Source organism: Aphelocoma coerulescens, chromosome 18 (assembly GCF_041296385.1).
Source record: "Aphelocoma coerulescens isolate FSJ_1873_10779 chromosome 18, UR_Acoe_1.0, whole genome shotgun sequence".
Classification (NCBI taxonomy): Eukaryota; Metazoa; Chordata; class Aves; order Passeriformes; family Corvidae; genus Aphelocoma; species Aphelocoma coerulescens.
The window spans coordinates 3,369,107-3,392,531 of NC_091031.1; the positions used below are offsets into that span (position 1 = coordinate 3,369,107).

Sequence of the window (23,425 nt, forward strand, 5' to 3'; positions counted from 1 at the left end):
TCTTTCAGACTTCTCTACTCCTGTTGTACTAAAAAAGAACCATCTTCCCAGCAGCCTCCCTGAGCCCTTCCAGCACTATTTCCAAAGAGTGAATGTTCAATTATTCAGTGAAACAAGACAATGGTGTATTAAAGGGAAAGCTTGAGATACATCTTAATAAAGTTTCAGTGTTCCTTGTTTCTTAATTATCTTTTAGTTTCACAATTCAGAACAGCTCTATGTCTATAAACAGCTGCTGGTCTTCAAAATGCAAACTCAATCCTTAACTGCCAGCACTCTAATTTATTTACCATGCAGACAGCCTATATTTATATTTTATTAAGTTTTTGCACGCCCTATTTCAGATATTTTGAAGGAGCACTTGGGAGGCACAGGGGCTCTTTGTCATCAGCTCATTATATAAACCAGCCCATGCTTAAAAAACCCAACCAGGTAAAGGGAAAAATGAACTAAACCCACAATAATTATTTCTCTGTCAAGAAGATGTTAGAAGCCATTTAAAGCAGATCACTACATTCATGTACAGATACTCCTGATGTGGCCCCAAGCAGAGAAATGGTGAAATTCAGGTTATATTTCATACATACAGTAAACAAAGGTTTGAGTTCCATTTGGCTCTAATCTTTGAAAACCACATCCCTTTTCAATACAGTAGAAGAAGCACTGCTCAGGAAAGTAGAACACAACATAGATATAACAACTAACATGTATTTTTAGCTTTATTTTAATAATGTAGTCAGTGCACTGTTTCCTCTCTTCGAGAATAAGCTGCAGGGTTTATCTCTGATCATCTCAAAATTTCAGCTCTTCCATCGAAAAAAAACCCTTTGAAGAACAAGAACTTGGAACCCTTAACGTGTTTACACATCTCAGCATTTTTCACATTTCTTCACTTAGGTCTATAAAATGTAAATTCACTCAAGTCTTAATGAGTTTTTCCCAGTGTCATAAAGACCTATCAAAACACAAATAATGTTTCTCAAGTCTTCTACCATCCTAAGACTGCCATAATATTCAACTTTAGACTAGCACATTACATCACAATTTTAAACTCCAAATTACACACCAGTTTTATTTGTGCATAAAATTGTAACAGGTATACAACAAAACCCTACTAGAAAGTAAAATGAAGTATCTTCAATTCTTACTGTAAAGTGAAAATTTGACCAACTATAAATATGTGAGAACACCGTTTATCAATGACCAGGTATAGCTAACTCACACTTTTTCCCTGTTATCCATGATGACATCCATCATTTTCCTAAATCCATCAGATAAACACATTCTCTAGTACCCTTAAGCCCTGATTAACCAAGGAACATAGACAAAGTACCTGCATCTTCCAATGGAACATAAAGCAATAGGATCTCCCACCACAGCTACCAAGGATTGTGCTCTTGTAATGGCAGTGTTGAGAAGTTTGTAATTCGACAGAAAACCATAATCCAAGTCTTCTGTTGAATCCTCCAGTAACTGCTCTTTTCTTTTAATTGGAGTTTGCTTATGTTTGCATGTATGCCGTGTTCGTACTGTGCTGAGGAACAAAACTCTGAACTGTTTTCCTAAAATGAAACAGAAAACATCTCTGAGATAATTGTTGCCATTTCTGCTCATCCCACGACCAGACCACTGCCCTTGCCAGCCAGATTTTACACCTAGATTTTCTGAACTCATAGCTACCTTTCACATGAAGAGCTTTATGCAAGAATAATTAAGATTTTAAAATTTTAAAAGATGCATTATAAATAGCATATTTCATTACAAGAATATTTCCTCTTCAAAAAACTTACTTTTTCACCTAGATACTAATCCCTCCTGAACTTTCTGAAATGTTAATTATCATTACAGCATTGCCACTCAGTCAATAGCAGATCTTGAATTTATTTATTCTACCTTAAAAAAAAAGTTCTGGACATTTTTGATTCATATTTTAAAATTTCTCAAATACATGAATATCCACCATGAAAAAACAGAGCAAACCACTCACTGTCACTCGGTTACTTTATCATCTGCCTTTGTTTGTTACTGACTAGAAGTGCAACCTAGCAACAGGCTATGCCTACATAAAATCCTTGTTATCAGTGTGATTTCAGGAAGAAACACCTAAATTTTTAGACTCCTTACAGTTTATTCCACAGGTGGAAAGAAATCAGTAAAACACTTTGAGGTTAAAGTTCTGTTACATTTGTATTTGGAACTGTAAAATCCATCAGGTCTGTTAAAAATGTTAAAATTATGTCAAAAATCTCATTTTTCACAATTTTCACTCCATTTATTTTTTAAATAAGGTTGAACTTAATTCTGAGAAAAGATAATGTCCATGAGTTTATAGTCAACGTTGGAGCAACATCTGTGTCACAGCTCTCCTTTTGCTTCCATTGCTTTAGGATAATTTTAATAAGTTATTATTGCAGCAGACACATTTCCCCCTTGCTCAGCCCAGCTCTAGGGCCCAGCACTGCTGCTCACCTTGAACGTTGAGTACTCTCTCCACGCTAACGTCCGAGAGGCGCTTCTTGCGCAGCTCAGCGCGGATCCGGAACACCTGATCAGCGTACGGGGTCACCACCCCGATGCTGCCGTCGTCCAGCTTGCCCCAGGCCACAGGCCACTTCCTCCTCAGCTCCTCCACACGCTCCACCACTTCAAACACCTTAGAAGAAAGGCAGGATTCTTAGAAGTTATGCCCCACTGAGCATCACTCTTTGATATGGAAAAGGAATTTGAACTTTAAAGCTCTGAAACACTTACATGACACAGCGTTACACAAGCAATGACACCACTGCATCCTACAGTGATACTCTAAAGTATCATGTATTAAAACAATGTATTCACTATACAGCCCCCTTTTTTAGTTTGAAGTAAGTTTTCCCACAAAAGTCACTGTTAAAATTACAAACTCCAAAATTGCATTAATAATCTTAATTTTCATTCTTAGGTTCTTAAGAAAACGTCAAGTGCACTAGGAGCCTTCTTGCAATACTTAATCTTATTTCTGTAAGTAAATGTACTGCCTAAATAGCTATAATTTTATTTTTATTCTGGATTTCATATATATGTCATCTTAGAGTCTGATAACTCTAGACACAGAGTCCGTATACCAGAGCACAATCATTTCCCATTCCAGAGGATACCATTGGGAGCTTCAGATTATTCATCAACTGCTAGTTCATCTCTGTGAAATACTATGAAATGTGCTACCTGAGAAGACTAATGTGTAATAAAACCTGAAAAACCTCCTCCTGTGAGGATACAGCCTCAAAGTAATGTCCTCCCAGAGCAGCTCATTTCAACACACCAGAGGTACTGCACTGCAAAAGGCATTTCTGAGTAACTTTATAGGTTTGCGATTCCTTGTCTTTTTTTTAAATTTATATTCAATAAATATTTCTTCAGCTATTTAAAGCATAATTGATGATGTCGTTTTCCTACAGCATCACAAATGCAAGCTCAGCCTCTTAAAGAAAAAAAAAATCTGTTGATCCTTAAAAAGTCACAAATAGTTTATTTTTGGCAATTTTAGAGGACAGTGAAAATATGGGACTGTTTTTAAGCAAGTCCTGAATATTTTTGTGACATCAATTCTTGTATTTAAAATTCCAGCTCTACTAACAAAGGATATTAGAATAAACTTTGATATCTATAAAAACCATAGCACAAAAATAATGATCTTTTGTAGGTATTTTGATAAGATTCTCTGAAAGTATATAGCTTCTGGCTGTGTGTTTAGAATTAATACCACATAGAAAAATTTTAAAATGAAGACCAACAAGGGAAAGTGTATTTCCCAGATTAATTCTTAATATAGGCATCAATGAACCCCAAGATGTCCCAATGCAAAACATCCATTAAAGGTCCAACTGAAAAAATCTTCATCATCTAATTTCAGTTTTTCCTGTTGGTGTTTAAGGAGCCGCTGTCCTTCATTTCTGCCTGTGGCTATTAATGACTCACAGTTTTCAGACAGTTACTTGGCCACTGAAGATATTTTTAGGTATTTTACAACTTTTTTTAAATGGCAAAGTAATCCAAGCAGATTAATGAAAGCAGTCAGGTGTCCAGAAGTCATTGGAGCTTCTTATTTAGGAAGGTATTTTAACACAGCAAAGAACGTTTAACAAGCGCAGCATAACAACAACAAACAGGTTTCAAATTGTGCATCAGATGAACCACACTATGATCAGCAAAAGGAAACAGACAGCTCTGCAGTGCTTCATAACAAGCACTAACCAGAAATTCCTCCTAAACTTACAAAAATTTCTGCTATTTCTTTGATTTTCTCTCCCTCCCCTAACTGAAGGTGACTGGAAAAAGGCATCTTCCACTATGAAAAGCGTTACTGAGTCAGAACGTGGGAGGTGGGTGCTGCTGTATGTGTTTGTTTTTGTGGGCTTGGGTTGTTTGTTTTTTTAAAACACAAGGGAAGGAATGAGAATGAAAGTAATTTTTGAAGAATACCAATAAATCTATGTGAAACAAACAGATTGAGAGTAAGTTTTCACCTAAAAGAATCTCATCTGCACATTATCAGTTAGACACTGATCCTAAATGTATTAAAGCAAATGTGAAATGTTACTCCAGAGGACTCTTATCTGAGTGGGAACATTTCTACAACAGTTAAAGAAATCTAAGTTTTACTTCAAATTACAGTTACTCTCAGTTGCTAAGATACATCTATCAGAATGTCACATAAATTATCAGGGAAGACATCCTGAAGAATGAGACTGAGAGAATGAGATGTGGCTTATAATTTGCAAAGAAAGAAAGAAGGTAAATTACTGGAAATATTTACTACAATTGCAATTTTCATTACATCACGTTTAGCAAATTCCATGTTCCCCTCTCCTAGTAGAGGACAATTTATGTCTTCCACCCACACTGAGCGTAAACCAGTAAATTTGGGGGAGTGAAGCTTTAAGAAAACAATCAATAGTAAAATCAAAGAAGAGTTACCTCTGCATTATTGTAAAAAGCTGTACTATTTTTTTCTTGCACATCTTCTCCACGTGCTGTGAAGAAAGTCAAAGGGTAGAAATCTTTGTGTGCTGGCTGCTTTCCACTCGCCATCAATTTGCCTTCATAGAAAAGTTCAGATGTGTAACTGTAACAAGGCAAAACAGGGTAAAATGTGGAGTCTACACATGAGCTCACTGATAAAATATGCAAATCTCCTGGATGCAATATGCAACCACAAAATACTTCATAAGGAAAACAGAACCACTGATTACTATTCAGCATCTTCAAATGATTACTCTGAACTGATATTTCCCTACTACAGACACAGCAGAAGGCACTAAAAATATGCTTCTCCAACACTTTCTCTACAAAGACTGTTTTTTCTTCTCATCTAAAGCCCAACAAAGTTACGAACATTCTCACTGATGTTTCACTCAGAAGTTCTGATGGCTGGAAGCTGGGCAAAAAGAACACTTGCTGTCTGACACTGGTTATTCCCCAGGCTGGACAATGAGCTTGCTCATGTCAGTTAAGAGTTATTGGACTTGGAAGATAAATTTACTACAGATTTCGTGTGCACTGAGCATGACACAGGCCAAGCGTTCAGATGTCAACCAAGCTTTTCTTCTGTGACTTCTACTCCAGGCTGATCTATGTTGCTAGAGACCAGAAACACAACCAGAACAGAGTTCCTCTGCTGGCAGCAGCCACTCCAGCAGCTGGCTGACTGAAAAAGAAATGAGGCAAGAACTACTTCATGGTGAAAAGCAGGAAGGAACAAGGCAAACTGAATGGAATGAGGCAAAAAGGCAGCCAGGAGAGACTGCAGAGTGCTGTAAATCCTGTATGCTATTGCACAGCAGAGATGAACTAATGCACTGGCTTCCAGTAATTAGTGAATTTTGGTGTCATCTAACTTTTCAATGCTCAGCCTCCAACCTTAATATTCTTCAGATATCACTCAGAGGCTGCAATAACCTGAGTACAGGCTGACATGAAGACAATCAAAGCAGTAGACTGTGCAGCTGGTGGGTCCATTGAGTTCTTCCAGGATTCCAGTTATTGCAGCTTAAGATGGAAATAGCTGCTCATGGAAAAGCCACAGAAACTTGTCTGCTACCAAATCACCATTAAAGCACTGCAGCCCACCCCTGACCTGAACTGGCTTACCCTGGACAACCCTGAAGAACATCGGACTCCTCTGTGGGTTGGGTTGCAGCAGTCACTCCACACCACCCAGGGGGCAAAACTAACCATTTCTTCTGCAAATTAACTTTTAGTAATGAGATCTCATTAAACAACAAATTTTTTCTGTATGGGCTGTTTTTTCCAATTACAGCTCCAAAGTCAGGCTGAACTAACGGCATGCTCTTTCCTCAGTTTCTCACGGTGTCTCTACTCCAGTGAGGTAAAGATGATTAATGAGCCCTTCATCTTCCTACACTTCTGTCCTAAGTGTCATGGTCCCACTTGTCAGGGGAAATTCCACATTATACAAAAAAGGAGACTTGAGACATCTCCTAAAGGGACCACCATGAGAGTGTTCAGCTGGTTTCACCTCACACAGCAACACTTCCCAGTGGAATTGGGCACACTGGACTTTCACCAGAGAGCCAACCAGCCCCAGTGGTGTTTCTGCATCCTCACCTCAGTGTTCAACACAGTGGATCTTTCTTGAACTCCCTGTCTGAACTCCAGCTGCTGAAGTGAATTTTCATGATCTTTCTGAGGCAAATGACATGGAAGTGATCTCTAAAGAAAAGCTGAAATGATCCCTTCCTTTACAGATGTTCTCTCATTTCAAATTCAGAAACTCAAGCAATGTGTAAGAAATTTAGCAGCACTCAGCCTATAATTACAAAGTCCATGAAGTGAAGACAGATCAAGCTGTGTAAAAAAATATTTTACATTCTCACTTTAGATTCCCCAGAGCACTTAAATATTTCTGCTTTTGCTTTGAACACAGTGATAACCTAATTAGTATGACTGGATACCAACATAATATTCCTCAGTACATATCTGAGCCAGGATTTAAACTTTAGCATTCTTCCCCATGATTGCACTTATTCTTTCCAGCACAGCTCATAGATGAGCTCATTACACTGGCAGCCATTAGTTTATCATAGCAGAAAAATGCAAACCCACTGATTAATATGTCTTGAAAGAAGTAATAAAAGATGTCAACAGTAAAGAAGCATGCTCAAAATTTGACCTATTTTTTCCCATTCACAGTTGCATATCCATATGTTCCTTACATTGCCCACAGCTTACCATTCCAAGATAACCCACCCCAGTAAATCTAAAACTCTGAAATGGTTCAAAGAAGCACAGAGCCTATATAATAGACTGCACAGTGGTTAAAAAGGGGAAGTTGGCTCTTCTTTGGTTTAGTGCACAAGCAGCCAAAGCATCCCCACCTGAATGAAGGGGTCTGTCCCTCTGGCATCTGCTCTAGGAGACCAAATTACAACACAGAATTACTAATTAACTTTGAAACAACTAAGATTTCATGACAGAGACACTTCAGCGGTGCTTGGCACTTTTGTTCACTCACAGCAGTCAGAAGAAGCACATGATACAGTGAAAAAGTTCACACCTACTTGATGATTGCTTCATGGGAGCGATAGTTCTCACACAGCAGGATCCTGCATGGGAATTCTGCAGGGTAGTGCTCGTAGAGTCGGTCAAGCAAGGAAACATGAAGGTTTCTCTCCCTGGCAAATTCACTGTAGACAAAAGGACTGAGCTGTAATAGACACACACACACAAAGAAAATGTAACTAAATAGGTGGACTTGGAATTTCATGCTCCCAACATATGTATTTTGCATCAAACCAAAAATAAAACCTTCCTTTTACTGTACATCCATAGTTGGAAGACACAGACCACAGCTATTCCACAGAAATGCTCCTTCCTACCAGCAAAGCAACAATAGACCAGCATGGTCTTAAAGGAACAATAAAATATTCAATAACTATGCAAAGAGACCTTATATTTAAGTTCAACACTCCAAACTGTGTTTAGAATGACTTTACACCATTACTCTGACAACCACTTTTACAATTAAGTTATTACCACAAATAGTACAGATCAGAAAATAAAGAATTTTTAATACTATTTAAAAAGTTAAATAGAAATGTTGTTGAAAAAACAGAAACCCAGTGACCTATTTTCTGTTACACTAAACTCCTACTGGGCTTGTTTAACAATAAAACCAGCATCTATTACAACAGGAAAAATAGAACCAAAAATGATGAAAAACAGATTTTTAAAATACAATTTCAAAGTATAGAAATAAAGCCAATCTATTTTGTCATTCTGAATTCATATGATTCAGATTCTGAGTTTCACTTCAGCTAAATATTAGTTTCTGAAATTTAAATACTGGACACCTGATCGGGGATCTTCTGGAAGACCCTGAGCTATACAGCAGCCTGGGACACACAAGCCCAGTCAAGACTTCATCCACCCAGCTGGGCTGATGAGATCAAGCCTGAAGTAAGAATTCCAGACTCTTGAGAAGCACTTTTGAGAGCAATATTCAAAAAGCACTGCCTCAGCCCTTGGCATTACTAATATCATGACTTTAAATGAGCCAGCAGTATTAAATCATAGGTGGCAACACCATTCTAAGTTTGTTACTGTACCAAAGCAAACATCCACTCTACTACTACTGTGAGATGTAAAGAGAATTAAAGGCTAATCTATAAAAACAAATAAATCTGGCTTAAATCAATAAAGCAAGTAAAGCTGACTTTTCCAAGCATGCTTTCCTATGCCTACAGGCTGCAAAGTGACAGGCATAATCAGTGTTTCAAACTCTCCACACCAAGCAGCTCCCAGGCACTTTGTAGAAACATAAAAGAACTGGCTAGTTTCAGTTTCCCATTTTTCACTTGTTCAAATCTTCACCAGGTTAGATGCTTCTAATAAAAATTTAAAGTTCTCTAAACCCTAATTCTCCATATTCTTGAATTCTTTTAAAAATCAACAGGGGAATACCAGTCATAAACTCCTGACTGTAGTAACTATCACCATATCTTACTCAAATAACATCCCTGGAATTCTCCTTGGCTTCCCCATCTATTATATGATTTGGTGCAGATAAATAAATATATAAATAAAAATATGATACATAGGCACTTCATACTCAAAAATTCCATAGCTCTTACCTGCATGTGGTCTCCAGCCAAGACAATTCTTGTGTTTTTATTAGCTAATGCTAGAGGCATAATAGTTTCACACTCCATAGCTTGAGCAGCTTCATCTAACAGAATGTGTGTAAAAAACCCTGTAAAACAGAGATATCAGCAAATAAATGCAACTTGAAATGTGATAAAATCAACACTAATAACAAAACAAAAACTTGAACTTAACATTCTGTATTCTGACAGTAACCGAAACTAGAATAAAAAAAGTGTATGATTACACAAATTAATTCCTAGCAACTACTGAAAATTACATAAACACTTTTCAAACCCATCAAATGACCAACAGTGGTCACCTGGTTGCCAGTGACATCAGCAGGAGCAACCCAGGTCTGCCTTTCTTGTGATACACATGAAATTAAACATGTGTTTTATCTGAGCCCTCCTTACACCAAGAGGAAATGTCTCTTGGCAGACCATCCCTCAAGACGTTTCTCAAATCTGAAAGTCATTTCACCACCATGAGACTTGAAGAGCTTTGTACAGTGACAATGTCAAGGAATTCCTCATGTACTTGAGTCCTATTAACTATTTTATATACTAAATTTCCCATTAAAATTGCACACATACCTGAGCACTTTGCTGGTTATGGGCTTAAAGGAATGTTGGGGGGGAAAAAAGGAACAGAAGTTGAAGGAAAATTTAAATTCAATCTTATGATAATATTGGACCAAAGGTTTGGTGGGAATCTATGCACTAAAGAACATGCACTTGAGAAAAAACTTGGCCACTGTAGACTTATATTTTATGAAATCTAAATTCAGGATAGGTATAGAAGTGGTTTTATACATTGATGTCTGTGATATATTAAGGTTTAAAACAAAGTATTAGAGGACTTAGTGTACCATCCAATTAAGATTACATACATAAAAATGTAGCAATTTTCTTTGGAAAATATGAATTTCATACAGCTGCACACACATTGCTATGGCATGACTGTACACAGCTCGTTGCCAAACAAAGCAGCTATTTCTATCTAAAGACCCAAAAATATTTACCATAATTCCGTATTCGTTTTCTCTGTTGCAACAAATGCTTAAATGTAGCCATATAAACCCAACCCTAAAAACTTACGCAAAGAAATTCCATGTTTTCCAAAAAGCAGATGGATTTAATTTGGAGATCAGGAAAATAATAAACCCTAAGCAGCCTCTGCCCCAAAAAATCAGTCTAATATATTTCAGTTTAGAAAACAACCCTAAATGTATCATATTAACAAAGACAGGGCTTGTATGTGTGGGAGTTGTTTGCAAAGCTAAACAATTCACAAAACAAGGGAAAAAAGCTCTCTGTTATTTATGCTTACATGCTCCACTGAGTAATGACCTTAATGAGCATAATATTCAAAGTCAGAATCTCAAACAGACTTTTCCCTCTTGGATCTCAGAAACACCAGAACATAGACAGTACTGCTTCTTTATTACATTTTTTTTAAAGAAGGAAAAAAAAGAATAAGCAAAAGGTTAATTAGAATGCCAGCAGTTTACAGCTTTGTAATAAACATTTATTCATAAAAAAACAAAAAAGCATTTTAAGATTATCATTGTTTACTTTATTTTTTTAACAGTTCCAAGAACTGGGTAAGGAACCAACACTGGTAAGAGGAAGATACTTCTCAAGCTTGGATACTTCTTGTCTAGAAATTATCTTACCTGGTTCAAGGTCCAGCTGACATAGATACTGTGATGTATTTAAAGTAACAACTACGACTCGTTGCTTAAGAATGTCTTCTTTCTGTGGCATCTGAAAGGTGGAATGTGTGCTTGAAATCAAACAGTACTGATGCACAACTGGGTGAACAGTCTTTACCCAGCGATTTCGGAAATATACCCTAGGAAAGAAAAAGGGGCTTATATTCTACGAGGTTTGAACACAGCAACAGTCTAATATTTCAAATACTAATATTCTGTTTTCTGGTAAATAAACATCATCCTCAAGAAGCAAACATCACAACTGTGCAGAATTACATGCTAAAATGTCCTGGATTCACCTTCTATTATTGCAGTGCAGTATTACATACACAGACAGTTAGCAGGTTTTAATTCACATATAGAAATCTGTAAAGTCTTCAAACATTTATGTTCTGTGACTCTCACATCAATGCCTATTTCATTTTAAACTTAAAATAAACTCATTTTAAAGAAATATTTCCTGACCTGAAATGTAACTATAGCCCAGAGCATGGAATTGCAGTGGGCTGCACATCTCACCCACTACAGCTGATATATGAAATATATTCAAATCCTGTTGTTCCTTTCACACATCCTGGGTGTTGTCTGAATTCTAAGAACCAAACATGAGTTGTATTCATCTTTTTATTATACAGGGTCATAACTTGATACACTGGATAAAAGAATGAGGGAACGGTGCCAGAAGTTTGGCTGGACCCTAAAATATCAGGACATTGACTGGGCTTCAAGCATCCTTTGATGATACATAAAGGTCAATTTAACCACCATCCCATGGGATGGATCAGTGACGAATTTTTCTCTGGAAGGGATGACATGTTACAGCCAGTTTAGCTAAATGGAAGAGAAACAGAGGACACAAAGGCTGTGCCTCAGAAAACAGAGTACAAGTAACTTCACAGGGGTGAACAGAATGACTCCCAAACACATCCAAAGGAGCTGGATAAAGGTGCCCTGTGACACCTCCATCAGGTGTTCCTCAACACTATCATCTCTATCAAGAACTACAAATCTGAAGTAGAACCTTCAAACGACAAGAAATTACTGTACAGATACTAAAGTTTGGAATTAAAGTTTTTCAGATTTATTTCCAAAGCAAATTAAGATGAAATTAATTTCATTTCTAAATATGGGATTTAATGCTGTTCAGTTTATCTATTCATTATTTTATTTCTCATGCACCCATAGTTCAAATCCCAAATCATTAATGAAGTGTTTGGAAAAGTGTAACTCTGCACCTAACTGCAAAACATGACTGCACTGGCTGGACTCTGGATATCACTGTCCACCCTCATCTGAAAATTACAGCTGAGTTCCACATAATGTGAGAGAAACGAGTATTACGATTAGAATAAATTTGGTTTGTGAAGATACAATATCCATTTTGGACAAAATGAAATGCAAAGGCACTTCAGTATCCTGAATGACTTTTTATCTGACAGCATAACCAACCCAAATCCACACCTGGAAACCACAGTAACTCCAGGTAAAACTGGGTTCAGTGCAGGAGCAACCCTCACACTCCTGAGTCCTTCTCAGAACAAGAGACTTCTATTATTACCCCCATGTATTTATTTGTTATCAGCTATCAAACGGATGAGCTTTATTTGATAAATTGTTATTACACCAAGTCATAGCCTAACAGGTACAACATGGTAGTGGGACTGAGATAACCCTGCTCCACATATCCTCAGCTTTTGGGTGCTTCACTTTCCCAACCCTAACTGAGGTAGTACCCACCATCTCACAGGAGTATTGTGAGCATTACTGAGTTTATTGGGAGTTTATGTTTGTAAAGCACTTTGAGATTCTTGGATGAAAGGTGCTATTGAAATGCAAAATATTATGGTTATTAGACATTATTATACCTTGCACTGTCTTTTATTACAAAAATTCAACTGTGGGTGACTCACAGATTGGCTGACAGCATTTCAAACTGCATTGCTGCTTACCCATTAATTTCTTTTATTTTGATGTGAGATCAAAGAGGTATCCCAGAGCTATTATTCACCACTGGCATAAAACCACCTGACAGATGTGACTACTTCGAAAATGTCGTGATAGAAGTTAAGCCTCACTGAACAAGGACTTTCTTTCTCAGGTGCAACTCAGGCTAATAAAATCACCCATAATTTCATTATTAGGTGTTTTTTCCTCAAAGTTGGAAAAACCAATTACAAAAATGGGGTTTACCAGCTTAACACACATCATAACATTTCACCCTGCAACATGCCCTTAGCTTCTGATTAAACAAAAGACTAAACTTCTAAAATGTTTAGTCTAAAATCTGTATGAGCAGAGTCCCTTAACTCCAGCAGAGTCAGGCAGTTACTAAACACTCATTAGTACCTACAACGCATTTTACTATTATTTGCGTACAAAGTGGGCAAAAGCTGCAGCCGCAGAACCCAAACCCAGCTCACAAGAGAGATTTTCTCCTATCACATGCCTCATACCAAGACTTTAATTCTGGAGAAATGAAAACCTTGCAGGGTAAGGTTTACCCAAACCACAAGCAGTGAAATTACTGGCAAATACATGGAGCACTGCCTCAAAATGGAAATCCTAGAAGATTATAGATTAGGGACTCAATCTTCTGCAAATAAAGGCACTGAATACATCCACTGTACTTCATGCTTGGTTAACACGCATGGAATCTGCATTTCCTGTGGAAATTCAGCTCACCTTTATTTCCACATGTGGCATCTAGGTATCTACAAGAGAAGCCTTAATTTCTGTGCATCTCCAGCCAATGAGCCAAAGAATGCAACAAGCTGTCAGCTGATCTGCCTGTGTTTCCATCGCCTTCCCAGCCATGACATCAAAAACGAAATCTCCCCCAACTATTTCAACTAAGTGTCAGTCAAATCAAGTAGCTCCAGGCTGGGATTCCTTCTAGCCACTTAAAATAAACTTGTAAAATTAAATAAAGGGGGAGTCTGGAGTCAGAACCTCTGAGGGAGGCTAAAAAGAGTTTCATTTGCTTTCCTGTCCTTCAATAGCAACTTCCTTTTCTGACTCCTTACAATGGAGTGGAGACTAAACTTCAGTTCTTCCAAACTTCCCTGTTGTGAACTGGAAAACACTGACTCCTCCCAGTTCTCCACAGAAGTTCTCCTCCCAGTTCTCCAGGACTCTCCCCTTCAGGCTGTGCTCCAATAAACCCTTCTTGGCTAAATCCCAGCTCCTCAGCTTTTGTGCTGTCACTTCTCACCTGAAATCCCTCAAGTAAAAAGAGCACAGAAACTCAGAGGGAAAGAAATCTAGCAGGCTAATTTCATGTCTCTGTTAAGAGACCATTAAAAAAGAGAAATCTAACTAGTCCCAAGAAGCCTAAAAAAACTTTTAAAGCACCTGATTTCCCTCTTCCATTTCTTTAGATCCATCTCCAATGAGAGGCTCATTCTCACAAACAAATATGTTCCTTGGGATGCAGAAAACATGTGAAGAACCTGTCCTACAACTTGAAAGTTCTCTTCCTTAATCCCTTTTCCTTTAAGGATAGATAAGATGGAAGCTAGAGTTTCAAGAATAAAGTAATTGGCAGAAGACTCATTTATTTTACAAACATTTGATAAGATAAATTAATTCCATTTTCAGTACAAGAACTCATTTGGAAAAAAGGGCAATGGTCTTTTAAAAACTGCTGGGGGTTTTTGGTCTGGGTTGCTGTTTGCTTTCTTTTTTAATTCAACTCTGGCTCCTATGGATCATTTTTTACAACCTGGATAATTCTTAGCTAGCATCCACATATTGAAGCTACCTGGTTCCAGGATATATGCAGGACTTACACATGTATGTTATGATCAAAGTACTAAAAAAATGAACTGAAGGGGTTTCAGTGAGATATTTTCAACAGAATCAACTTATTTTTGACACTGCTGAACTGACAGTCAGCAAGCACATGCTTAGGAATAAATTAAAATACTCAATATATAGATAAAGGCTGTATCAACCTCTTTCCCTTTCCCTTAAGTATTACATACAAAATCAGTGTATGGAAACAACTAAATCTGAAATATGCAAGTAAAGTAATACTAAATTAATATTAAAATAATACCTCAACCGCTGCCCAGAAACATACAGAGGAATTGCTGCTATCTGCTTCCTGGAGTTTTTAGGAGAGGGTAGTAATCTGAATTCTCCTGCTACAGTGCTCTCCTACCTCAGCACCCGCCTCCAGAAGGTTCTAGCAGCTGAGGGAGACAGGCACGTCCACAGAGAAAAAGAATATACAAATTAGGAACCAATTACTCCCTCTTACAGCTCTGACTCACCATCTAAAGGTGCCTGGCTGCTCCTGCACACTAAAAAATTAAGTGTCTCACCATCAAACAGAAGCACTTAATCGAGGCTCTCTCCTCCCAGCTGTAGCTTGGGTTTGGGTTTCATTCCTTCAGAAACATTTCTGAATTCATTTACATAAGTATATGAAATTGTTTCAGTGTCAAGTTTCCCCAGTAAAAGACAAGTTTTGGAGTGTGCCCCTAATACAGTTGACTCATCTAATCAAACCCAGGGGCACAGTTTTTTTCTGGGTAATAATTTGTTTATGGGCATCAGGACTATGAGAATTTGGCCTTCAGGCTTAACTGGTATTTCATTTAGGTGCAGAACTTAGATTTAACATAAATTCTCAGTGTTCATTCTAACTTTGCATTTTCCAAAGGGCATAGAAAGTTATTTTATTAAGGAAAAATACAAATTTATAACATGATATTTAAACAAAAAACCCCACAAAATTTACTTTTCAAACTTTTATGTCACATCACTGGACAGGATAATTTATTTAGTGTACATCTTACCCACAGAAATATCTACACGGTTTTCAGTACAAAATGTTAAATAATTTAGCTTTCCTTCTTTAAAGACAACATAAATATTATAAAATATTATGTTGCTCCCCACTAAGCCAACTCATCACTTGTAGAGTAAATAAGGGATAAAATCTACAGCAAAGTGTTCAGTTATTTAGAAACCCAACAAATTCTGCACACAGCGCATCTACCTTTAATAATTAACTGCTTTCACTCCACTTGATGTTTCCTTTAAAATACTACAAGAGGCTCAGATCACCCTGTTTAACCTAACAGTAATGATTTTCATTTGAAAATACACCTTTACTACAGTCAAGAAGGGAGGTACATCCATAATTAATTTTGAGTTGGGAGTCTCATACAACTCCAGTTCTGATTCAGAAAAATTGACCTTTAACTCCTTCCAGAGCAGGTTACATGCACTTTGTGCTCAAACAATAACTATATGTCAGATTTTTTACTTGAACCATACATACTTGTGGATCTGTTAATATATCTATCCAGCTCCAGAGGCGCCTCCACTTTCTTAAACTTCAATTTTTTATAGAGGTGTCCTGACTATTTGAACAGCATCAGACAATCTACAGCAGCCCTTTCTGAAGACTTCATAACAAATACTACAACAATTAAATTCAAACATTCTGTGACTTTTAACTTAACTGTGCTATGATTTTCTTGGCAAATATGCCCATAAATTTTAACCATAAGAAAAATACCACTTTTTATGTTTTTCATATTTCTGAGACTGGACTACACAGTTGAAAACAAGGTAGCAAAAGCCTGGCAACGATAGAACTGTACTTAACTCCTTGCACTGTTAAATCACACTTCAATATTTGCAGAAGAGTCGATTACACACATTTTTTTCCCTTCAGAAAATTAAGACTCCATAATGTTTTTCATCCCAAAGTGCTTTACAAACCACCTTTAGACAATCTGTGTTAAAACACAACCAGATCAAAGGTATCTTTTCAAAAATATGCTGCCTTCTTTCCCTTGGCCAGATCCTCAGTGTCCGTAAAATGTCACATGGCAACTAAAGTCAACAGACCTAAGAGAATTTACACCTGTTGCAAATGTAGCCCTTTCACTTAACTTCATTGGCTTTACTGACATTGCATAAAATGTAAGTCCAGGATGGCTTTTAATAGCTAGCAAGTAAACACAGAGTCATTTTCTTAGTAATATTATAAATTCACCCACCGGCATTCAGAAAATGATGCCCATAATTAAAAAAAATAATATATATATATATATATATATACCAAGTTAGCAGTATAAAGTATACATTGTGATTACTGAGCAAAATGTTCCCAGGAGCAGATTTATGCCCACAAATAAATACTTCTTAACTATTTCCTATTTTCGTATTACCCTCCTTGCTCTTAAGATTCCATTTCTTTTTTTTTTCCTTAACTAATTTCCCCAAAACACCCATGGTAAGTACATGTCAACATATACATATATACAATCACTTCAAATTGACTTATCAGAAGAGGCCAAACTACTTTCACTACTTTCTCTAAATAAGTAGCTCCTATGACATCAAAATATTTCTCCAAGAAGCCAGGTGGGGAGCCCCAGTTTCCAAATCAGCCTTGTAAATGTAAGTCAAAATTTTCAGAAATTGAAATACAATTAAAGTTCATTTTATCATAGTAGCTTTTAGAGGAGCATATCAAAAGCTTGCCCATTAGGAAAGACACATTCATCAACAGAATAATAAAAGCTTAAAAAAGGATGTCTTTATTTTTATTTAACAAATGACCCAAAATTATGTTACAATATTTCACATTCCTTTTAGGCTGTTTTTAAAAGAACTGCTGGCAATGCCAATATGCTTTTATGTTTTAGAAGTTCTTTAACCATTTTTCATAGACACCTTTTCTTAAGAATAGTATTTTATAGATACATAATAAGCCTTAAAAAAATACCTGAGAGGTCTTGCCTGGGGATTGCCTGCTTCTACATATGGATGTAAATAATCCTTTATGTAGAGATCAGCAGCACTATTAGAATGGGTGCAAATGAGAATCCTGCTGGAATAAATGGATGCAAATAAAAAAGCAATGAAGAAACAGAAAACAATTCAAAGCAGTAGAATACAAAAAAAAGGAAACAGTGGCCATCTTCCTGCACATTCCTCTTTATGAAACTACTCCCTAACCCACTTGCTCTTGCCATGATCCAGCCCTCAACTCAAATCCTTCAGTTATCAGCCATCAAACACTTTTTCAATAATCATTTTGTAATTACTAATCTAGACTTCATTTCAAAGAACAGCTTTTGTTATCTACCATGCTGCAAAACTCCCCATGCCGAGCAAATCACAGCCATTCTATGTAACTTCCATTTTAATTAGTTTTGTTCTAAATGGCAAATACAGACTAAGATTATAAAATTACTTTATCATCCCAAACGATGACGGGTGGCGTGGCTTTGTTTGTTTCTAAGATGGGTGGAAATTCTGTATTTCTACCTTTCACTTGAATTTAAGCAAAAAATCACATCCTCTCTGCTAGTGGAGTCCTGCTCTGTGTTCAGTGCCCCCTCTCACCTGGTGTCCTGCTGTTGGAGGATGTGCTTGACTGCCTGAGCCAGAGTGAAGGTTTTTCCTGTCCCATAGGGACCGATGATAAGAACAGGAGGCAGTTGTATGGAGAGTGGGGTGGTGATAGCCAGAACAGCCTCTTTCTGCTTCGCATTTAGCCGAGGGTCCAACTGCTCATCCCATTGTCTGTGCAAAAGGAGGCCACAGAGGTTAAAAACAGAAGCTTTCACAATCCACTGTCAGGCAGAAATTAAATGAGGGAAGATTTCAAAAGCATTAAAGAAATTAAAGAGCCTTTACAGAGCTGCTGTATGGATCGTGTCACTGAGGCACATGAAACAAATCAACAAATCTAGCAAAACAACCACATGCTTTAATCATTTGGTATTTGCAGTAAATCAGTTGGGTTGGTTTTTTTTTCAACCTATTCTCAATTTATATCATCCCACCTAACAATAATTAACCTGCAGAGCATACATTTTAGAAGAAGGACATACTGCACCATCCCCTGATAATAAAAGCAAGTAAACATACAATGATTTTCTACTATTATCATGCAAAATATTAGTTACATTAGTTATGTTTCTTCCCTGCATTTACATTGTCAGCTTTAGAAGTCAACAGTTACACAAACCCCGGGGCTTGGTAGAAGTTATCTACAATCAAATTAAAAAACTAGTGGCTACCAATTAACTACAAACTTCTCTTTACTTTTTTTTTTTTTTTTTTAAGATCCCCAGGGCACATACCTCTAATGGGAAAGCAGTTTAAAAAAAAAGGATTTTTGTTGTAAGCAGCCTAGTGATGCCAGGATTGGGAGGAAGATGCTTTCAGAAAATTCCAATGAGCATAAGAGGTTAAAGACTTCCAGACGGAGTTTTTAGTATTCCCACTGACAGATTTAAAAGTAGACATGCATAGTAAAAAACATCTGTCACTGCTGCACATATGGCCATACTTTAGTAATGTGATCTGCTTTGGTACAAGCACCACATTACTTACAGACTGGGAAAGTTTCTGTTCAGTAGTAGTTTGCAAGAGGGAGCAAGATCAAGAGGGAATAGACTGAATTCCTAACTTTTAAGATGCCTATGAACAACAAGCTGGCAAGAGACTAAGAAACACTGGAAAGGAACAGGGACATAAAACAGAAGAAAAACGAGGAAGACAGTTTGGAGCTAGTTTGATTCTTAAGGAAGGACAAATCAAACCACCAGATGGAACTGACTTTAAACTGAACTACAACCATTATGTATATTATTTATGTATACAAAAAATACAAAACATTATACCAACATATCAACTGCAACTGATATGTACATAGAAGATAAAGTTCTATCCTATTTGACTTACCTCCTTTTTATTGAAATCACTACTTACTTCCAAACTATTCTTAAACACTATTTCCATGTAAGACTCACTCAAAACCTAATTAAGTCAGTGAACAGATTGTCACTGACCTCCATTAGCTTTGTAGTGTAACTCTATACAGAACCTATTCCCTTCTTCCTCTCAGTACTGTCAAAGCTCTGATGCACACAGTGATCATCCCACCCAGAACACTGATCCCACTCTTTTATTGGATCTGTTCTTCTCACAATTCCAGAGACAAACTACAATTTTTCCAGTTTTTTGTCTTACAATATCTCAGTGTCAGCTTTCTGACAGATCACTGTCCTTTTAATCCCTGGGCTATCTCCTGATTTGTCCTGCATCACAATCACACTCCTAATTCTCACCTTCAAGACCCCACACGACTCTCCCCAGGCTGAATAGACTGTCAGTTCCACATTCCTCTCATTTCCCTGGTCTCCAAGCACAGAAACCTCACGCCTCTTTTATCAAGAGCAAGAATACTGACCATATTCCCTGAGCCACAGAGCCTCGACATTTCTCTTCCCTAAACTTCCTCTTCCAGAAAAACTGTTTTCACTGCATCGCTGCATCAGCCGTAAGTTTCTTTAGAAGTATTTATATGACATAGGGGTTTATCATTTCATAAAGGAAACTGTGAGACGTATAGAAAGAATCTCTGGGCTGCTTGTAAGAGCAGGGCTGGTCCTTCCAAGAACCACTCCCACACCTTCCATAACCGCACCCTCTGGGATATGTCCAAATCTGGGCTCACTGAAGCTCAAGAGGTATTGATGGATTAGCCCTTGCAGACAGGACTCTGCATGCTTGGGATCCTGCACAGCAAACTCTTGGAACTGGCACTTCCATTCCTATAAAGTATCATGTTTTCAGAAGAGGATGGCAGCACAGTAATTAACAGCAGCAGGTTTGTTTTCTGCAGCCACAGTAGAACTGTGATGCCTCCAAGCCCCAAGCTCAGCCCCAGGGAAAACCACTCAGCAGCTCCTGGCCCTGGGAGGATCATTCCTCTTGTTTTATTTAGCACAGCTCCACTTCCTCCTCTGAACCCCTCACCATTAATGAGGAGCACGGCTTGTTTCCCATTCAAGGACAGATTTCAGCCATCTGCTCTGAGAAATTCAGTGCTGCATCACCACCCAATCTTTGATATTAAAGTGTTTGTGTTCGTGTACCTGTTGGGACTCCAGGGTATGGTGGGAGTCATGCTGACATCTGGAAACAAAATGCTGTTGTCCTTAATCCTGTCCAAGGCATAATGCATTTCACAGAGGGGTAAGCGGTTCAACTGGAACTGAAGTTCAACCTGCAGAACAAACGAATGAATAAATGGAGAGGTGAACAAAAAGGATTAATTCAGAAAATGCTCATTAGACTTTGCTGTACATGATACATTTTTATCTTCCTGCAGACCACTCGCTCTCAAAAGAAAACAGGAAACAGCATTCAATCCAAAGATCTATGATAAAATTAACTTGCTAATTTTTTTTTGTTTTGCATCCAAGATAAATACAGCATTTTCTCTAATTTAATTGTGTTGTTTGACTTTCTAGATTAGATTTCACTGTACTTTCTGAAAAAAATTCAAGGGAAAGCATTCTTGGAATTGTTTTTTTAATACAAAAAACACTTCTGGAAAATATTATTGACCTAAAACATTATTTTTACAAATACAAGCTTTCATCTCTTATTGTAAGAACAACCTCAAAAAAATGTCAGGCCAGAAATTTTACCAGATAAACAGATGTTATAAATCAGATGTGTGACCAGCAAAGATAAACCCCAAACACTATTTCCAGTCAAACACTCTGAAATAGAGTAACTTGTCATTTTTGTTCAATTATTATAACTCTCCAAAAGTTCATTTCTAACAATTAGCTGCTTACCAATACATTCTTGGTTTTGGTCTCTCAGTTACACGTGTTTTAATGCTAGTAAATAAAAGATATTGCCAACATAAATTCTGGTACAAAGCCAGAAACATCACGGAGAGCACTTAACATTCCTGATTCAATTCAGAATGGACCAATACATAGTGAAAGTAGTTGACACGTACACACACTGAAAGGGTAAAGAGAAAAATACAATCTAAATTTGAACAACAGATAAAAGCAGCTCCTGGGGAAATCATCATAAAAACAGTTCACTCAGATTATCATTTACACATATTTAAATTTGCAATTGTTAATCTCTCCAGAAACAAATGAATCTGATCAGAGCATTATGCTGAAGAACTCCACATTCATAACACAGAAGCCTTTAGACAAAATTTGACACAGATCTGCACTAATAAAAACCCGCATAAAAAGACCAAAAGCTGCTGAAGAATTTCAAGTGACTAATACACATTTTTAGATTTTTTCCGAAGAACTGCTGTCACTATATATTTATGTATTTACTGTGCTACAAATCTAATAAGCATTTTTTATTAAAGAGGAGTAAATCAGTCCCTTTCTGAGATTTACAATAAGTGTGTTACATGTTACAAACAGCAGCCACATTACTGCAACCTGTCTGGAATAGCACCCCTCATTTACCTGGAAATATCAATTATTTTACGATTTCTATGCCCATCTGTACCAAGAGATTTCACAACCACCTTACAGAAGCTGGTTCTGTCCTACCAATTAGGAGATTAGAAGAACATAAACAGAGCAAAGATGAGCTGAATCTGGTCCGTCCCAACTGAAGGTCCAGCCCCAATGTCCTCCCAGAGAAAGCCATGGAGGTGTCAGTCATTCCAAATGTAACCCCATGCATGGTCTCAGAATTTTCTCCTCTAGCACTCACTGATTCACTGTTAGTCTGCTCTTACTCAATCACATTTTAATCTCTTGGTAATTAGTGCTACCAACCAGAAAGTTCAACAAACACAAAGCAATACTAGAATATATTTTTATAATTTTTTTTGACAACTTAGAAAAAAACCTTAAGAAGTCCTTGTCAGTTAAAAAGGAAGGATGGAAGGAAGGAAAAGAAAAGTGATCCCTTCTCTTTCAAAGCCATATAAACTTCTCCCAGGAACCTTCTCCTATGGAGCAGAATTCCTCCTATAGAGGAATAATTTATCCTTCTAGATTTAACTACTTGTTGTACCTGACACTCCTTCATCTGCCTACAAAGCCCCTTCCTACCACAGGCATCACACTGGTGCACCAGTAATGTTTACTACTTGCAGATCTCCTTCAAAAGGCTTTGTAAATTAGCATTTTCTTTTTCCTACTCTTATTTCAGTATTACAGTGTTCATATCATTATGTAGCATGTAAAATCATCACTAGCTTTGCTGTAAATAAACAATGTTTGCTTGTATCCCTGCAGAGTGTAGCCATTAACTTTCCATCTCTGGCAGATATAAAGACATTAAATATTCATCTTGACTATCACATTTTACAGCAAGATGTACAACCATAAGTCTGAAGACAAGGGCAGTAACAAATCTGACAACGTTAAGCATGGAGCTCACTGAGGTGTTTGTAACTGCTAGGAAAACTTTTTTTAAATAGGACACATAAAAATTCAAGAATTATTTTTCCCCACTGTAAAGTTTGTGCTACCCAGCCCCTCAGTCCATGCCCAGCTCTGGCACTCGTCAGGAGTGACAGCACAGCTCATCCTGCCCAAGGGGCAGCTCGAGCTCCCTTCCCAAGCTCTGTCCTACCCATCCCTACTAAGTGCTGATTGGTCCCCCAACCACATCCTGCAGATGTTGGGAAAGACTGCCACTCAAATGGCAATGGTCCCAAACTCGTGGTTTGATCTATCTGGGGAAAGTATCTTTGCCCAGACAGACCCCAGGCTGACAAAAGACCACACAATGTAACGAGGGTAA

General features: G+C 37.4%; 1 protein-coding gene across 6 annotated transcripts in view; it reads right to left on the reverse strand.

Moving 5' to 3' along the window:
• The window catches only part of HELZ (helicase with zinc finger), an 86,319-nt gene that overhangs the window by 22,253 nt on the left and 40,641 nt on the right, over positions 1–23,425 (reverse strand). For 5 of the 6 annotated variants that reach the window (XM_069032933.1, XM_069032934.1, XM_069032930.1 and 2 more), the window contains 9 exons: positions 20,770–20,900; positions 18,227–18,406; positions 17,604–17,708; positions 10,817–10,995; positions 9,129–9,247; positions 7,557–7,702; positions 4,954–5,101; positions 2,470–2,653; positions 1,334–1,562 (listed from right to left, as the gene is read on the reverse strand). In XM_069032933.1, the coding sequence (XP_068889034.1) occupies positions 1,334–1,562; positions 2,470–2,653; positions 4,954–5,101; positions 7,557–7,702; positions 9,129–9,247; positions 10,817–10,995; positions 17,604–17,708; positions 18,227–18,406; positions 20,770–20,900 (1,421 nt within the window). The remainder of the gene's footprint in view (positions 1–1,333; positions 1,563–2,469; positions 2,654–4,953; positions 5,102–7,556; positions 7,703–9,128; positions 9,248–10,816; positions 10,996–17,603; positions 17,709–18,226; positions 18,407–20,769; positions 20,901–23,425) is intronic. The other variant, XM_069032931.1, reaches the window with a different exon arrangement.